The 19,343-nt window shown below is 42.0% G+C and overlaps 1 protein-coding gene across 3 annotated transcripts in view; it reads left to right on the forward strand.

Annotated features, from left to right (window-relative positions):
* CCDC149 (coiled-coil domain containing 149) overlaps nucleotides 1–19,343 on the forward strand; it is a 1,547,151-nt gene that overhangs the window by 588,773 nt on the left and 939,035 nt on the right. For all 3 annotated transcript variants that reach the window (XM_044062178.1, XM_044062179.1, XM_044062180.1), the window contains exon 6: nucleotides 929–1,101. In XM_044062178.1, coding sequence (XP_043918113.1) covers nucleotides 929–1,101 — 173 coding nt within the window. The remainder of the gene's footprint in view (nucleotides 1–928; nucleotides 1,102–19,343) is intronic.

Below are 19,343 nucleotides of genomic sequence, written 5' to 3' on the forward strand. Positions count from 1 at the left end.
ATGTAGTACAGCTACAAATATTAGTTGGGTGTGTTTTATTACATTGTCTAATGATCATAAAAAGGAAAATGCGTTATAGACTGCTCCTTGTATTAAATTTGTTAGCCTGCCTATTTCTGTGAGCCTTGCATTCTTTAGCTTCTGTCGTGAACCAGTTATTTTGTGCCATAGACTCCAAATGGGATTTAGAACCCCAGCACTGGCGCTTATATAAACATATTCCATTTCACAAAGAGGGGTCTAAATGCAGCCCTCATCAGTAATTTATTCTGATATTCATTTAGCTGTGCTTAGCCTTAGGGCAGCATAGGGCAGTTGTCCTTTGCTCAGTGAGCCTTCAGTCTTGGTAATATTACATTGAAGTGACATCATACTGGGGCTGTAGCGAACAGAAGCATTCTGCATACAGCTGAGTAAACATCTTTTCAACCAAATTTGGGAACATTGCTCTTGCAACTCACTGCACTTCATGCAGTTTAGGTATGCACCAGTAGCCTTTGTATGCAGCCCTCAACTTTATGTGAAGCTCATCTTTGCAAATAAGGACCAGGTATGTTTTTTTCCAAACTAGGAAATTTACCCAAGGTTGTTTCAAGTAATTCTTGCGTCTTTAGGTAGGTTTGGAATCCCATCTCTTGTATACATTTAACCTCTAAAATCCATTTATCTCAAACACTTCTTTTAATTTAACAAAGAAGTGTTATTTTTTAAATGTTTAGTCAGTTCACTTAGATGGCTATTCTGCCATGATCTTGCAGTCATGATTAGTAGTTTCTTTTTTTAAATGCTGCACATGTTTTGCAGCCAAAGTAGTGAAGGTTTATTACAATATTAGGTTTATGGCTAGGGAAAAATGTATGATGTCTAGCCATTTGAGTAGTTAGTCATGAAATGTTTTTTTTTTTTTTTTTTTTAACTGTTATTACAGATCGAATCTCTTGAACATGAACTTCAAGCAACAATTGATGAGCTTCAGGATCTTAAAACAGAGCGTGACTTCTATCAAGAAAAAGGCGAGCGACTGAACCAAGAACTGAATCATATCCTGGGAGGGCATGAAAACCGCATCGTTGATATAGATGCTCTCTGCATGGAGAATAAGTAGGTTTGTTGTATTTCAATGCATATGTTTTCTTCTTACTAAAAATTTTTGGCAATTTTTGTGAAAATATTCCCTTGAAGAAGCCAACCTGGGCATATTGGCTAAATGTAGCCTATATGAAGCCCTCCTTTAGAAAACTTTATAACATGGCTAAAATTGGTTGATATGTCTCAGTGCTCTACCCTCTTAAACAAATACAAACAAGCAGAAATATAAATATCTAAGTAGCTATATGTCACCATGCTAGAAGTACTTTCATGTGCATCACTGTGTTTTCTATTCTTAATTGTAATACTGCAAAAAGAACATTAGGTAAATAATTGTGTACAGTTTTTTACCAAATGTCTTATTATTTTTTCATTGTGTAACACACATATTAAAAAAAAAAACTACTAGTCCACCAGGTAAATAAAAGTGTGCAAAGAAAACATGTTCATCATATTGATCTGTGCTGCAGTATCCATAGCTGTATTGGTTGTTTCCTGCCAAGCTAGCTGGCTAGCTTCCAAAGGTTCAGAGCACCTTCCACGCACCTAAACAGTCAGGCAGCTCTAGCTGAGCTAACAGGTTTGGGCACCAAGCCTTTCAGAGCTTTACTGCTGCCTAAGAGTATGCTCTTCTGAGGCTTTTGAAGATCGTTAGTTGGCTTGTGCTGTTCCTTTCTGGGCACACAAGTTCGCTCTGGGGAAAAAAAACTAATTGTGCTTATTATTTCTAACTTTCCTTAGGAGGAAAGTATCTTAAAATTAGGAGTTTGTGTTTTAATGGATTGTTCTGAGACTGTACTGTACTTTTAAAGGGAAGCACTTTTTTTCCTGTCAGTTTAAAAGTTATTTAAAGTAACATAACAGAAAACCATTTTTCTGAGGAGAAGTTGTATTTATCTTACTTTGTAGGGCTGACGTATTCTAAAGTGCTTTTTACTGTGTTTGGAGAAAAAAGTGACTTTTAAAACGTTTTTATTTTTACAGGCATTTGCTGCTTGGTTTCCCCATGAAAGAGGCACATTTTCGACTTGACCATGGAACAAACTGTCAGTCCCACGGTCGGTCCTTCTTCCAACCATAAAAAGAAAAAAGTTAAGCAGGGGGGCTTAGCTTGGGGGGGTTAGCCACATCCTCTGTGGTTGTTGGGGTCCTCTCATTGAGTAAGGGAGAGCTACTCTTTTTGGTACTGGGAGATGGAGGAGGAAAGGCCTGCCTGTTTTGTCAGAATGTTATACCCATCCCTAGGGAAGCTGATGCTGCCACTAGTAGCAGTGTTGGCCCCATTTTTGCTGCCAAAAAGAAGCAGAAAACTTAAACAAGTATCTATTCCTCCTCAGATTTCCATAGACAGGAGTAGTTTATTGGGTCTGGCTCAGGGTTTAATTCAGACTGTTGACCCCTCTTGTAAGGTAGATTCTGGTAATGGGAAGAGGGATACTTTTCTTTCCTGAAGAGACTCAGGATTCTCAATCGGGAAAGGAGGTTGCAGGGAAAGATACAGGACTTTCTCCTTAGATTTCTGATTCAGACTCAGAGGAGTTCTCATTTTCTGATTCTCCGTGTGTGTGTGCGTGGGGGGTTCTCTTTCTCTGAGATTGTTTCTAGAATGTGTCTGTGTTCTCAGTGGGAGGACACTGAGGTTTTCCATTCCCTCAGAAAATACTATGAGCCGTTACTGATTAGAATGTGTCTGTGTTCTCAGTGGGAGAACACTGAGGTTTTCCATTCCCTCAGAAAATACTATGAGCCGTTACTGAAGGGGTTTCTAGAACCTGCATCCATTCCTCCAGTTTTGTCTGCCGTGGAGGATGTGTGCATTACTACTTGCAATTTTCCTGACAATTAGCCAGCTGCTCCTAAAAAAGCAGATAGGATGCATAAAGTTCCTTAGTCTTTTAAGATTTTATACACTCTTTCCAAACCTGATCCAACAGCTCTAATTTTTAGTTAATCCTGCTGCAAAACAATTAGTTAATTCCAATCTTACTATTTTTGATAAAGATGGGAAAATTATTGATAAATATGGAGAAAAAGTGCATGCTTCTGCAACTTTGATTTTTCAGAATTTTGAATTGTCAGGCTCATATGTTAAGGTTTGTCCTGACTAATTGTGAAAGTATGGAGGGATATTTTGTCTGCAGTTTCAACTTCCAAGGATAATCTGCTTTAAATAATTTAGTTTCTTCTATTCAACTCATTACTCCTTGTATACAGTGTGTATGACTCTGTTGATGCTTCTTAAAAGGCTGTGGCCACTAGTATGGCTTTCATGAGGTTTGAATGACTGCATTCTTAGAATCTTCTAAATAATATTAAAAAAGATTTGAAATTCTTCTTTGGATAGAGATCTACTCTCTGTTGCGGTGGTGATCAAAAAGTGTGCTAAAATTGGTAAGCTGATGCAGGGAATCCCTATGTTTTTTTTCAGCCCTCCTTTTCAAAAATTTTCCAAGGGATGGGGTAGCTCTTCATCCAGTTTTAAGAAACAAAGTAAATATTCTCTACAAAATGCAGGTAAACAGATGATCTGAAGTTGTTTTCATTTGATCTTCAACCTGAGGGACCCAGATTCAGCATGGATCCAACTCGGCCGCATACTTCAACTTCAGATCCAAGCTCCTCTCCTACCCATAATGCTCCTGTCTCCCTCCTCCCCTTAGATCTTGTTTGTTGTGCATTCAGACAGCAGCGTGATCCTATAGCTCAGAGTTTCCTCAGTATGCAAGTGAAAAAATGTTGTTTCTTTCATCTCTTCCTACTTTCTCTCCAACCATTTTCTTCTCCCAACCCCTTCTTTGCATTCAGGCGTCAGTTCTGTGCTTAGTAAAAAAAAAAAACCTTTTGCTTCCTTTCTCTCTCTTCTCTTTCTCTTAGTTAGTGTGTGTGTGTTTGTGTTTCTTGTTATCCATGGCAGAGACTCTAAATCCGGGCTTTAGGAAATGCGCAGTGTGTGGCCATAAAGTACCCCCCTTTGGATGACCGCACTCTGTGCATAGTACATATACTGACTTGGTGGAAGGGGAGGGTTCCGCTTGATCACTCCTGGAGGATGTCTCCTTTGGAGACATCATGGAAATCCTGCATCAGCATGGTGGGTGGTATGCCCAAAAGCCCAACCCAGACGAGTTGGTATTCCTGGAGGAGTTTTTACTGGACTCTCTACCTCCTGGGTGTCCCCTCCCGCAGATCCCCTTATGGATCTGATATCATTTAGGGCATGGAAGGAACCAGATGTGGCTGAGCCCATCTTCAAGTGACCAGACAAAGTACACAGTGTTTCCTCAGATAGGCAGCATTGGTCAAATGGATTCCCAGTCAATGCCATGGTGGTTGTGGTGGCCACCAAGAAAGAGCTCACACATGAAAGCTCTACAGTCCGTACTCCAGACAGAGAGTCTCAGGCCATGGACTGTTTCGGGAAAAGGACTTACGCTTCAGCCACATTTGCCTTACGTGTGGTGAACTACTTGGCTCATGTCATCAGACTGCAGAAGGACCTGGTCAAAGAGGTCGCTGAGTCTGCCTCAGGGTCTATGTCGGCAGAGGAGAAAAAGGTGTTCTTCTCTGATATGGCTACCCTTACATCTGTATTGAATACTTCCATGAGGCTCCTATCATATGGTATGGAAGGTGCCTCTAGGGCTGCTGGGACGGACGTAGCCATCAGGCGTCACACCTAGCTCTGACTTTGTGTTTTCTTGGAGCCCTTCAAGGCGTCATTCACGAATGCCCCCTATGATGGTTCCACCATGTTTGGAAAAACGGTTTCGGATACCTTAGTCCAGAGCAAGAAGGATGGTAAGACTTTGTCTGCCATCGGGATCCGCTTCTACACCCTGCAGCGATCCTTCTGTAGGAATCAGTGTGGAGTAAAGAAAATGTGGTTCTGGAAATCTCAAGGCTCTTCCCAGGAAGCTCAGGCTTCACCTTCCCCCAGAGGCAGAGGGGGATGACACAGGTATCACCCTCATGGCAGAGGGGGTCCGTGGAACCAACGGTCTTGGGATCCCTTCCCAGACAGACCCTCACAGCAGCCCTGAAGGGTTGCCCAACTGTTCGTCTCTGGAAGTAGTCGGAGGATGCCTGTCTCTGCACCCAACAGCCTAGGAGTCCATTATAGACTGTCATTTGATCTTGAAGATAATATCCAGTGGATACTCTATCCCCTTTCTTCACCCCCAGTCCCTCCCAAACACCTCCCAGACATTCCACCCACTCAACAGGAGCAGGCAGCCATAGAAATTTCCAGGCTGATCGAAAAACAAGTCATCCAGCCCCCCCCCAACCCAGACCAATCTGCATCAGGTATTTACTCCAGGTTCTTTTCAGTGCCAAAAAAAAAACGGGGGACTCAAGGCACATTCCGAATATTTCAACCCTGAACCTGTCAGTTGCCAAGAAGTAATTCTGGAAATTCTGGATAGACACCTTTCAATCCACTCTGCCCTTCCTGCAAATGAACAACTGGATGTGCTTGATGGACCTCCAAGATGCGTATTATCTTATCAAGTTGAACAGGCACTCTCGGAGGTTCCTCTGCTTCCGGCTGGAAGCTAGTCATTTTCAGTTTAGAGAGCTCCTCTTTGGGCTCACCACCATCCTCCGGATGTTCACCAATGTGATGGCAGTAGTGGTAGCTCACCTGTGGCTGCAGGGGTTTCAGGTCTTCCCCTACCTGGACGATTGGCTCCTTTCTGCTCTCTCCAGGCATCGACTTATTCAAGCCAGGGATCATCTTCTTTAGACTACTCAATACCTGGGTATAACTATAAATTTCAAAAAATCCCAGCTGGCACCAATGCAGGTTCTTGATATCATAGGGGCTCGGATAGATACTACCCAAGGCAAGGTGTTTCTACCTTTGGACAGACTATTGTAACTCACATGATGTCACATTCTGGGGAGGTCCAACATGCTGGCAGACAGGCTCAGCAGGTCTATTTTGATGCCTTATGAGTGGTCTCTGAATCATTCTGTAGCAGAACAGATCTTTCTAAAATGGGGTCAGCCTTGCTGCAATCTCTTTGCCTCTCCTTCCAAGTGCAGTGAGTATTTCACTCTGAGCCCTCCAGAGACGCTCTAGTTCATGCTTGGCTCTCCAGTCTACTGTATGCTTACCCTCTGCTTCCTCTAATATCCAAGTTCATTCAGAAAGCTTGACGACTGGGAAGCTCAGTGATCCTCATTGCCTCTTTCTGGCCTCGCCAAGTTTGGCTCCCCTCTCTATGGTGTCATGCAATGTGTCCACTTTGGACACTAGATCCGGTTCCGTATCTCTTCACACATCCATCTAGGATCCCTTACTCAGACTTAGACAGCCTGAAGCTCACAGCTTGGCTGCTGCAGTTCCCATGATAGTAAGGACTCCCGGGCTGTCTTCTCCTGTCAAGATGATCTTGGTAGCAGCGCACAAATTTCCTTCAAGGAAGGTTTATGCGAGTCAATGGAGGCGTTTTTGATCTGGGCCCTTCAGCATGACCTGGATCCTTTCACTGCACCTGTTCCAGACATTTTGGAGTTTTTAGTGAATATTTTTAATCATGGTGCTAGCTTTTCTACAGTTAAGGCACAACTGGCAGCAATTTAACTTTCACATAGGCAAGAATTCAGCTTCTTTGGCTTCTTCCAAACTTTGTAAGGCCTTTTTGAAAGGTACTTTCCTCTTCAGGCCTCCAGTTAAGGATCCAACGCCCCATTGGGATCTCACCTTGGTGTTGCAGACCCTGGTTTCCCCTCCTTTCGAACCAGCGGCCACAGTTTAGTTACAGTTTCTGTCATGGAAGATGGCTTTTTTGGTTGTGATTTCCTCAGCCAAGAGGGTTTTTGAGATCCAAGCCTTATCTATCAAGCCCCCTTATATGATATTCCACAAAGATAGGGTGTCACTGTGGACTAATCCATCTTTTCTACCAAAGATGGCATCAGAATCTAATATTAACCAGGTCATCAGTTTGCCAGTTTTCTTTCCAAATTTCCAGAATAAGGGAGAGTACAAATTGCATTTGCTTGACATTAACAGGCAACTGCACTTCTATTTACATAGAACAAAATCTTTTTGTAAGTCTGATCAACTTTTTGTTTCATTTTCTAAACCTTTCTTTGGTAAGCCAGTTTCTAAAGTTACTGTTGCTCAATGGATTTCTGAATGCATCTCTTTGGCCTATCGAGCCAAGGGGTTATCTCCTCCAGGGCATGTCCGAGTGCATTCCACCAGGTCTGTCGCTACTTCTGCTGCCTTTTGGTCCAGGGTCTTCTTAGAATAGATGATATCTGTTCTACAACTACCTGGGTGGGTTCGCACACATTTATCTCCCGTTATAAATTGGATCTTCTTTGTAGGGGCAGGGCATCTTTGACTCAGCTGTGCTCCGGAACATCCTTCCATGAGGACCTTCCAGGGTTTATTGGTAGCTGGGGACTCTGTCCCTCAGGTTAAAGATCAATTGAAAACAACAACTTCAGATAAAGACGTTATGTACTTAACATAACGTTCCATCTGAGTTGTTGATTTTCATTTGTCTTCGACCCTCCCTCCCTCCTTCCCCCTGCCTTGTGTGGGCTGAGTAGTGGATCGGATGGAAAAGTCTTAGCCCCTCTGTTTTGGCTTGTTTTTTCCCTTGCTAGACTCTTTATGGGTTAGGCCAGTTTTTTATCGGCATGTTGTTTTAGATTGGGGTGCTGCTGTTCTGCAACAAACTCGATCTGAGTGAAGGAGGGAGACAGGAGCATTATGGGTAGAGGAGGAGCTTGGAGCTTGGGGTCAGAAGATTAAGTATGCGGCCAAGTCAGATCCATGCTGGATCTGGGTCCCTCAGGTTGAAGTCAAATGAAAATCAACAACTCAGCTGGAACATTATGATAAGTACATAACTTCTTTTTCAAGAAGAAATGATTAGGGGATTCCAAAAATAATTCTGGAAACTCTCAAAAGCAAGAACAGTCCATTTAAGTCAAAATAACTGTTTGAAACTTTGCTCCCCTTCCCACCATGGCACTCCTTTTTCTCTTCCAGAAAGACTGAATTTCCATTTTTCTCTTTGGCAACAGATTGTTGCAGAAAATAGATTCTGAAGATCATGTCTTCAGATGGCAGTGGGAAAAAATTCTTCCTTTTCAGGGGGTAATTCCTCATCTTGTAGACCAGCCTATATCTCTTGTATCCACCTGTCCTTAATCACATGCTGTCCCAGGGAGTGATAGAAACAGCTCCTCCTTCCCAGGTTGGAAAGGGATTTTATTCAAGGATGTTTATAGTGCGCAAGAAAGAAAGAACATGTTGAAGACCAGTTCTGAATCTTTCTTTCCTAAACCTGTTTGTGATAGTGCCCAAATTCAAAATGTCACTTCACAACCCGTTATCTCTTCTTTCTCATTCAAGTGTCTTGGTAACAGCAGATTTAAAAGAAGCTTATCACATCCAGATTTTAGGCATTTTTTAAGGTTTTGTGTGCCTGGATCATATTATTAGTTCTCTGCTTTACCCTTTGGACTATCCACTGCACCAAGAGTGTTCTGAAAGTGTCTAGTTCCAGTTGTAGCTCATTGCAAGCTACAGAGGATCCACATTTTTCCATATTTAAATGACTTGCTTATCTTTGCAGAATCTTTTTTTCAAAGTGTGAGGAATCCTTCTGTTGGGTGAGAGGTCTGTTAAACATAGGTTCATAGGTAGGTACTAGGCTATCTGCCCGAAGGCATTTATAAGCCTAGCCGGAATGTGTTGGCTTTCGCCGCCCCATTAGATTAGTTCCCTGTGCCTCTGTCCAGCAGAGCCATTGAAGTGATCCCTGAGGTAAACTTTCTGTTTCCCATCCATTCGTCAAGGTTTCTCTTGAAGAGGGTTAGCGGGGAGCTCTGCCTAATGTCAATTGGAATGTTGTTCCAGAGCATGGGAAGTCTCTGGGACAGGAATCTATCCCTTCAGCACATCCTATTTATTGTTGTGGTGAGGTTTAGATCCCTGAAGAGTGTGGCTCAAGGGGATATGATTTTCTTTAGGTGGAGCATGTCCATCAATTCTGGGTTGGACATGGCCTTGTATGTCAGGCAGAGATCACCTCTGAGTAGGCAGTATGCAACCGAATACAGCTGGAATTTCTTCAGTCGAGCTGCATAGGACATTTGCTTAAGGCCAGTGATCCTCTTGGTGAGGAACATCTGTGGTCTTTCCAGTTGTTGCAGGTGTCTTGTAAGGTACATCCCAAATGGGGCATTGTACTTTATGATGGGTCTGATGAGTGATGCGTAGAGGGGCCCAATGACCTCTTTCGATCTGGATGAAAACCCTTTTGTGATTAGGTGGGTCACATAGAAGGATTTTCTAACCACTTTGGCAATGTGATTATCAAAGGAGAGGTTACTATCTACTTGAGTCCCCAGATCCCTTTTTTACATCTTCCGTATTTAGGGGGCTTCCACCTGTGTGGTAGTTTGTGGGTACTTTGTTTTTCCCAAAGGGGATGACTATGTACATTTTGGCATTTAGCTTGAGGCCATGGTTTTGACACATGGTATCTGTCTCAGTGAGACCCTTTTGGAGGATGTCTGTGTCATCTGGAGAGTCAGTTATAGCCCCTAGTTTGCAGTCGTCTGTGAACTTGGTCAGCCATAGTCCTCCTGTGCTTGCCTGTACCTCTGAGAAGTATATGCCAAACAGGAGGGGTTCTAGGACTGAGCCCTGGGGAACGCCACTTGTAACCGGTTTAGAGTCAGACCTAGCTCTCGCAACTCTTACCATGTGATTCCAAGAGAAAGTATTTTTTTTTACTCCTTCTGACAGGGTTATATTTGTAGGATTCTTCCACAGGACAAAATAGTCCTATATCTAGGTCTGATTCTGAGTTTTTCACTCAGACTTTGGTCACTGCAAGGGAATACCAAAGGATTTTGGGTCTCATAGCTTCTATGATTTTTGTGACATCCCTTGCAAGAGTCCACATAAGAAATATGCAGTGTTATCTGAAGTTTCTTTAGACCCAGCACCAACACCCTTTGTCATTTCAAATCCCAGTGCTCAGGTTTGTTAGCAGAGAAATCACTTGATGGAGACAACGGATATCCCTAAATCCAGGTCTTTCTTCTCTGTCCCTGTTTCAAAGCAGTCAGTCACCAGAGACACCTTGGACTTTGCTTAAGGAACAGTTTCAGGAGGTATAAAGTGCAGGGTATCAAGGACAGATGCAGTCACATAAATATAAAATAGATACTTGCCCTGATCAAGACGCTCAGCTTTGGTATCCAGGACTTTTTGAAGTTGTTACAGACAATACTGATGTCATGTGGTACATCAACAAGCAAAGGGGAGCCAGAGTGTACCACCTTTGCAGGCTAGCCATGTTATCTTGGGATGTAGCTTCACAGCACAATTTCACTTTGCAGGCATCTTACATTCTATCAGAGCAAAATTGTGACAATCAAGCTGAGGAGGACAAGGGCAGTCTCTCATGAATGGAAACAAGGGAGCCCGCAGGATTTTTTGCAGGAGGGGTGCAAAACCCAGAGCCCCGCCCATGCAGCCCCACCCCTACCCCATGCAGCCCCGCCCCCCACACCGTCCCTCACACACACACACACAGCCATTCCAGTGTCCCATTACTTGACTATTTCTCCCCATTTGCCACAGACACTGTTCAAATCTATCAGTATGCATACTGTCTTATGCTTTACTTCTACAATGATTACAGATATCTGGATTTAATTCACAACTTTTATTTCAAATTTTATAGCAGAAACACTGTGGCACGCATTTCACATTTACTAAACAAAGCAACAGCCTTGCAATGAAAACAGACTTAGCATTAAAACTTCTCTGCTTTTGAAACTCACATTGATTGAAACAGCATTGAAACCCACATTCAAAGAGAATGCATCTGGGCAGTGGCAGGTTAAGTTTACCTTTGGGCTGTTTTCAAAGCATATCAAATGCACACATTTTTAGGTCCATGCAAAAGTATGGTGATTCATGTTCCTGATGGGAGATAGGAAATTCACCCCGGGGATCACTTCTGTGGCTCTGCTTGACAGTGGCACAGGAAAATAATTTTCTTGGGTGGTGAAAGCCAGGGTACCTTTGGCTAGGCTTATATAGGCCCTAGGGCCAATAGCCTAGTACCTACCTATGAACCTATAATTGAATTATATCCCTTGTACAGCACCTGCACCACCTGTTAGAGTGTATTTTAAATTTATAGTTTTGAACATTTTCCAGTAAGCAGTGAAACAATTCAAAACATATGAACCAGTAATGACAAACTGCCTAGTTCAGAACATTTCAAACATAAAAGGCCACTCAAACTTCTATCATTATAATCCACCAATATTACTCCATATGCACAATCACTGCAGTCTGCAGAAGTCATCTGAATTCCACATTACAAAGATCTGAAACTAATGAAGAGATTGTTGCTATAAAACATACATTTCAGTGTTTCATCTACAAATGTAGTGCCCATTGCCCTAGAAGAATAAATTGCCTATGTTACATTAAAAGAAATGGTAAGCTGGTATATTGCAACAGGGAATATGTGACAAGCTGAAAACGAGGTTCATAGTTACTAGGCACCAAAGGGACATGCTCAGGACAGGACTGCAGCACCCCATCCCCTTAAAATACACATTTACACACTGCGGGAGTAGAAGCTACAACCCTCTGTATCAAGATGCAAGTATGCTACCTGCTGTGCTACTAACACTGCTTTAAAATTCTATACTACAATGATACCATTTGCTAAACAAAAGAGTTGCATATTTTTACACACCTAGCATGATGAACAGCAGTAATCTTCTCTTCCCTTGAAGCTCTTAATTCCTTGAAAATAAATTCCACCTGCTAACTCTAAGTAGGTCATTTCAGACACACACACACACACACACACACACACACACACACACACACACACACACACACACACACACACACACACACACACACACACTTAACCTGTTAGTAAAAGAAATCTGGACAAAGCCTAAAATAAACAGGGACAGATTAAAAATATTGCTCTGATGAACTTATAAAGTTAAGTTGCTAGAATAACACAACAGGATTTGTGTTAGTAAGCATTTTTCTAAAGGATATGACACGTAAAACTGAAAATGTATGTCACTACTTAGCAACTGCAATCCTTTTCAGGTGGAATATGAGGCAGAAGTCTGGACGTTCTGCAAAAACCTGGATAGCGGATATACACACCCCTACCTGTCAATCTCATCTCATAGCACAAGTAATGTGCAAGGCCCAAAACTGGGAACACATTGAGAAAGTTGCTAGAATAAAAGGATTTGTGTGAGAATGCATTTTCTGAATGATAAGAAGTCTGAAACTGAAATGCATGTCATTATTTATTAACTTTAATGGTTAGCTCATCATCCCAGTGATTTGTACCAAAAAAAAAAAAAAGATTTTTATGAGGAACAGACTAAAAATATAAAGCAGAAATCTGTACATTTGACAGGTGTGACGCACATAAATCTCCCTACCTACCTTGCAGTACCTCCTTAGAAAGAGGATACAGCAAATCCTTTGGGTTTCTAGCATCGTGACAGGAATGTACTGCATTCCTAAATCAAAGTATGATTAAAGTTCACAAAATCAGTACTGTGTCATCAATCTTTGATGTCTGCCAAAGTGCTCTTTAGAGTACCTGCAATGAATGTGCCCAGTAATGACTCCTCAGTCCTCCTGCAATTGGTATGGAGTTACATTCATTGGTAACATGTCTAAATACGAATGTATATTCTTTTTTAATAAGTCCCATTGCTCCTACTACTACTGGAACTGCCTGGGTATCTTTCTTCCACACTGCTCTCATTTCTGCCTGCAAATCCTGATATAGTATGAGTCTGACTTTGTCTCTCTCTGTACATAACACACTGTAGTCAGTGGGTGTGTAGAGTTCAATGATCAATGCTACATTTGTCTTCTTCTCTTGGACCACTAATATCTGGTATTCTAGCATCTGTCTTTTGAGCTGTTGGTAATTGAGGATGATCCCATGTGATGTAGGCTTTAGCATTTTCTATGATGCTTAAATTACAGCTTATGTTTCCAGTGTTTTTAAGCCACTTCAGTACCATAATGTTTGCACAATGCCCAGTGCAACAGTCTAGCCACATTATTATGCTTGTCAGTATACAGTGTCCTTCTACCATATGTTGCAACCATTAACGAACTGTTCAACTTCAACCGTTTACAGTTCTGTTTTACAAAACCTACATTTGTCTGTTTCTCCCACATGTGCAATGGACATTGTAAACCAATGTGTACATGATAGTCCACTATCTTGTGCCGCCAATATTGGCCTTTCATCTCTTGGTTTGAATTCACCTCGCCTTGACCATTCCTGCTTTTGTTCCTGATTAGCATGAGGTTCTTCCAGAAGTGTTCTATACTTGCAACTATATTTATGCATTTTCCACATTTTTTCGTCTTCTCAATTGGTCCATCACCTTGTATTCTTTTGATGTTCATCGTGCATACAGCTGCAGTAATCACAGATGGGTTCTCTGCCATCAGGCGGGTCCTCGGTCGGCCGAATTCCAAAGTCCTGGTCCGGCGTCAGTTGTCGTCGCTCTCTTTCCTGACGTCAGTGCGACAGGGGTATATAAGACACAGCCGACGCCATATTCTCCAGTCTTTTTTGCCGCGCGGTGCCTGAAGCAGAAGCAGTTCGCAAGTGCCGGTCGGCCAGCTCCTGAATTTACGAAAAATTGGAAACCGAAGTCTTCATTAAAGCTAAGTACCCCGTTTGGTGAAACTTTTCTTGCCTCAGACCGATGTCAGAAAAAGTTAACAATTGTATTTCTTGTGGGAAGAAAATACCGCATAAGGATTTCCATTCCCTCTGCATACCTTGTTTTGGCCCAGACCACGACGTCTCGGGCTGTCGCTTTTGCGCTACTTTCAATAAGCGCACTATTAAGCGTCGGGCGGAGTTCACCCAACACTTTTTCGGTAAAGCCTTTGATTATAAAATGTCGTTGGAGACTCCGACTACCGTTTTGTCCAAAAAATGCAAGGACAAGGACCGACATGCGAGGTCCGCGGTCCCCACCGACACCACGCCAAAACCGGCTACATGTGGTCCGGTTCTCAGCGGGACGCCTATGCAGTCCCTGACTACCGACGACACTTCTTTGGCGGGGTCTTCTGTAACCGAGACCGCAGGTACCTCGGCCCATACCCAGACTACAACCACCAAAGCCACTGTGAGCGTTGAGCCTCCTAATGTGGACAGGTCCACTTCCACCCATGGTGTCTTCAGACCCTCATCTTCCTTTTCCATTAAGGCCTTTACTAAGTCCAAATCAGCCAGGCATCCCAAGAGGCCTGTTGCACAGGGCCCATCTCCAGGCCCCATGCCTAAAAAGCAGATGCTTAAAATGGCTGAGGATTTAATTACTCTTATCAGGGGTTCCCAACCCCCTCCAGACAAGAGACCCAGAGTGGAGGAAGATTCTCCCTCTTCTGATCAGGGCTCCATTTTTTCAGATCTTTCTGATGTAGAGGAACACTCTTTCTCCCCTTTTGAAGATTCTGATGCAGAGCAGTCCATTCCTTCTGTATCTCCTCCTGAGGATTTTTCTTTTTGGGAAACCTTGCACACCTTGAGGGAACACTTCCATTGGGAAGGCCAAGACTTTTCTGATTCCAAGAAAAGACTTAGGGAATTTCTTTTGTTACCTCAACACAGACCTCTGGCGATACCTCCTGTCTTGGACATACTGGATGATGTTTATTCGGTGGCTTGCCTTAATCCGGATTCCCTGCCTCCTGCCCCAGTCAAGCCTGATAGGTACTACAGAGTTTCTAACTCTCACCAATTTCTGTACAAAAGCCATAATGCTGACCCTGAAACCATTTCTCAAGGCCCCAAGGGAATGAAGGCCTCTACTGCTAAGAATCCACTACCTTCCGAAAGAGAGTCAAGATCCTTAGAAAGGTGAGGAAAAAAGGTGTATACTTTGGCCACCCTAGCCATGAGGGCCTTAAATTGTCAGTTTCATATGCTTAAATATCAGCAGTTTCTGTTATCACAATTAAGAAATAAAATGTCTCAACCTGAACAACCAGATTTGAAGGAGTTGCAGGATATGATGCATAGTGCAGAACAAGTGGGTAAACACACCTTACAATGTGGCTATGTTGCCCTAGAGGCCTCAAGTAGAGCTGCTGTTACAGGATCAGTTATTCGTAGACATGCATGGCTTGGGGAACAAATCTTGCCTGATCATGTGAAAGCTAAACTACTAGATGCTCCTTTACAAAAGAATGTGCTATTTGGTACTAATGCTGAGGAGATACTACGGAAAATGGAAGAAAAAGCCAAATCTATGCAATCTGTCAAAGCTTTTCTACAGGTTCAACCACCACGTTTTAGCAGAAATTGGCCTTCTAAAAACTGGTCCTTTCCAGCCATGGACAAGCCCCAAAGAGGTAGATACAGGCGCTCAAGGGGCAGAGGACAATCACAAGGATCATATAGAGGCAGGCAATGGCAAACTCCAGCACCAAGAGGTGGCGAAGACAGTGCACAACAATATAGGAAACAAACCCAATGACTTCCTCCTTTCCATGCCAAGCAAGTCTCAGCTGGCAGCACCCTTGGGAGGAAAGCTGGCATTATTTACAAGAAATTGGCATATTGTCACAACAGACAAATGGATCCTGGACGTTATAGACAGAGGCTACAGATTTCATTTTCACACTCTAGCAAAAATGAGAGGCATGCCAAAGCTGCCACACAATCAAAGGGCAGAGGCACAACTACAAATTTCAAAGCTCATAGACATGAAAGCTATTCAAGAGGTACCTACTCACGAACAAGGCCAAGGTTTTTATTCCAGGCTATTTCTGGTACCAAGGAAAGGAACCGAGTGGAGACCCATTTTGGACTTATCCATCCTAAACACATTCTTACTGCACTAAAATTCAAGATGCTCACATTACAGCAGCTTCTTCCCATGCTGGGCAAGGAGTTTTGGCTGGTAACATTGGACCTCAAGGAGGCATACCTGCATGTCCCAATCAGACAAAGCTGCAGAAGATACCTCAGATTTCTTGCAGCTTCAATCCACTATCAATTCTCTGCATTGCCCTTTGGCTTATCTACTGCGCCCAGAGTATTCACGAAATGCCTGGCATCAGTAATTGCCTACTGCAGACTTCAAGGGATACAAATTTACACTTATTTGGACGACTGCCTGATCCAAGTGGACAGCAAGCACATACTTCTGGATCATCTGGCTTATGCAACACGGTTACTGAACTCTCTGGGATACACAATCAACAAAGAGAAATCCAGGCTAACACCATCTCAGAAAATAACTTTCCTGGGTACCAACTTGGACACAAACACCCAGATGGCCTATCTTATGCCAGAAAAACAGGGTCAACTAACTCAGTACTTCAAAATACTAGCAAATTGTACCAGGCTTACTGCAAGGAAAATCCTGCAGGCTCTGGGCTTCATGGCATCTTGCATTCTTTTAATCCCATGTGCAAAGTTGCATATGAGGAAACTTCAATGGTACCTAAAAAACCTATGGTCTCAACACAGCCACAGTTTGGAAACAGTAATACCAATAATTCCATGTTTGCAAAAGGAATTTCTATGGTGGGCCCAAGGATGTCAAACAAACACAGGTCTCCCATTCTGCAAGCCTCAAGCAAATCAAGTCATCACAACAGACGCCTCAGATTACGCCTGGGGGGCGCACATGACAGACAGGTGCATTCAGGGCAAATGGTCCCAAAAAGAAAAGCACCTTCACATCAATCAAAAAGAAATGCTAGCAGTGATAAATGCAATTACAGCTTTCAAGGACCTCCTGCATCCAGGACAATTATTGATAAGAACATACAAAAAACAAAGAGCCAGCAAAAGTGACTGAACTAAATGTATTCAAAGATACATACAGCAAAAAAAAAAAAAAAAAAACAAACCGGTTTCGGCTGGAACAACAACACAGCTTTCATCAGTGTATAAATTCAATTCAAAAAACACATGCTAATTAAATACTATAAAGATATTACCCATTGGTTGAATACTCATAAATATTCATTTAGTCCAGGGGGAAATAAGCCCCCAAGCTTTATGATCCACTTTTTCTCTTTACTATTCAATATATTGTGCCATCCAGTTTTGTTTGTACGGTTTCCATATACTACATCAATAATAATAAACTTAAATTCCGCAGTCAAATGCATCAGCTGATGTTTATATAAGGCATTTGTCAGTTTCTTATGTTTAATATTACTCGTGTTCAGAAATGCGTGATCTGATGGGACGAGATGTCTGCCCTACATAGAATGCTCCACAGTTGCATGTAGCCAGGTAAACAACCCAATCATTACTACAATTAGCAAAAAAGCTTATGTCAAAAACCTGGGAGCAATTTCTACTAGAGAAAACTTTGGACGTGCTGATATGTTTACAATTAGAACAATGGCCACATGGGAAGCATCCAAGTATAGTCTTCCCTGATATGGTAGTCTGTTTGGATACAGTATATTTATTGTCACTATATTTATAGTGATTGAAATAAGATTTAAGATTTTTGCCATTTCTGTATGAGAAGGTACATCTGTCTGGAATAACATTAGCAACTGTTTGATCAGATTGTAAAATATTCCAATGTCTACGGACACTGTCTAAAAGACAATTAGTGTTCCGAGCATAAGTGGTAGTGAATCTTAATGTTTGCGATGCTGTACCTGTACGATCCCTGTATTGAAGTAAATCGGATCTCTCCATGTTATTCACCTGATGTTTGGCAGCTGTTATATTGCCAACTTTATAGCCCCTTTGTTTAAACTTGTTTGTTAAATCACATTGGTTGAAACAGAATGTAGACTGTTTCGAACAAATACGCTTGGCTCTTATAAACTGAGATTTGGGAATGTTCCTAGTTATGTGTGGAGGATGGTAGCTGGAAGCATGTAAAAGGGAGTTATATTGTGGGAACTTTCTATAAATTTCCATTTCCAAGGTGCCATCAGGCAGCTTATGTACAAGGACATCCAAAAATGTTATATTATTAGTATCATGGTGTTCCGTAAAGACTAGTCCCCATTCATTGTTGTTAAGATAAGAAACAAATTCTGTGAGCCCAGATTCAGTACCTCTCCAGACCAGCCACACATCATCTAGGTAACGTCTCCAAATATCCATATCAGATAGATATATATTTCTAGTGGAATCATAAATGATCTGTGTTTCGACATAAGCCATAAAGAGGTCAGCATATATAGGGGCAAAGGATGCCCCCATGGCAGTCCCTTTAGTTTGCCAGAAACACAGATCTTTGTAGTAGAAGACGTTACATGTAAGCACATACCTAGCCATATCAACCAAAAAAGAGTTAAATGTGGAACTATACAACTCTGTGATGTCCAACCAGTAGGCCAGAGCTTTTAATCCTGCCTGGTGTGGTATGTTCGTGTATAGTGCACTAACGTCAAGTGTGCATAGAAGCCAATCAGCCTCAAGTTGTGTATCTTATATTATTTGTAGAAAATTGGTTGTGTCTTGTAACCTAGAACAAATAGATGGTAACAAAGGTTTCAAATATTTAGTCAAAAACATAGATAATGGCTCAGTGACATAGCCTTTGAAAGATACTATAGGTCTGCCCGGAGGATGGATAGCATTCTTGTGAATTTTAGGTAAAAAATAGATGTATTGGGCATTTGAATCATTAATAGATAATTGATACAAAGTATCATTAGTAATAATTGCCCGATTTTTAGCATCCACAAGAAAGCATTTAATATATTTAATAAGTCTTGATGTAGGATCGACAGACATATAAGAATAGTATCTGATGTCAAAAAGCTGTCTACGGGCCTCATTATCATAATCTATCCAGTTCTGTACAACAACAGCACCTCCCTTGTCTGCTGTGGTGATTACAATATTTTTATTGTTCTGTAGCTCAAAAATAGCCTGTTTCTCAATAGATGTAATGTTGTTGTGTTTAAAGGCAACATCAGAACTGAAGAAGTGTAGATCTTTGAGAACGCTATTTTGAAACAAATGAACTGTAGCATGCATGGGTGGGGAGAAACTGGATTTGTGGTATGTGAATTTACCACGATCAAGGTTACAATCAGAATCACCAAAAAATAATCTGAGATTCAATAGTCTACAAAAATTCATTATATCTTGAGCAAGTGCATCTTCAGATATCATGAAACCAGGTATAAAACTGAGGCCTTTATTTAGGACAGAAATATGTATAGGAGATAAATCAAC

The sequence above is a fragment of the Protopterus annectens genome, chromosome 2.part1, assembly GCF_019279795.1.
Source record: "Protopterus annectens isolate FY-2018-M chromosome 2.part1, PAN1.0, whole genome shotgun sequence".
In the NCBI taxonomy this organism is placed as follows: Eukaryota; Metazoa; Chordata; order Ceratodontiformes; family Protopteridae; genus Protopterus; species Protopterus annectens.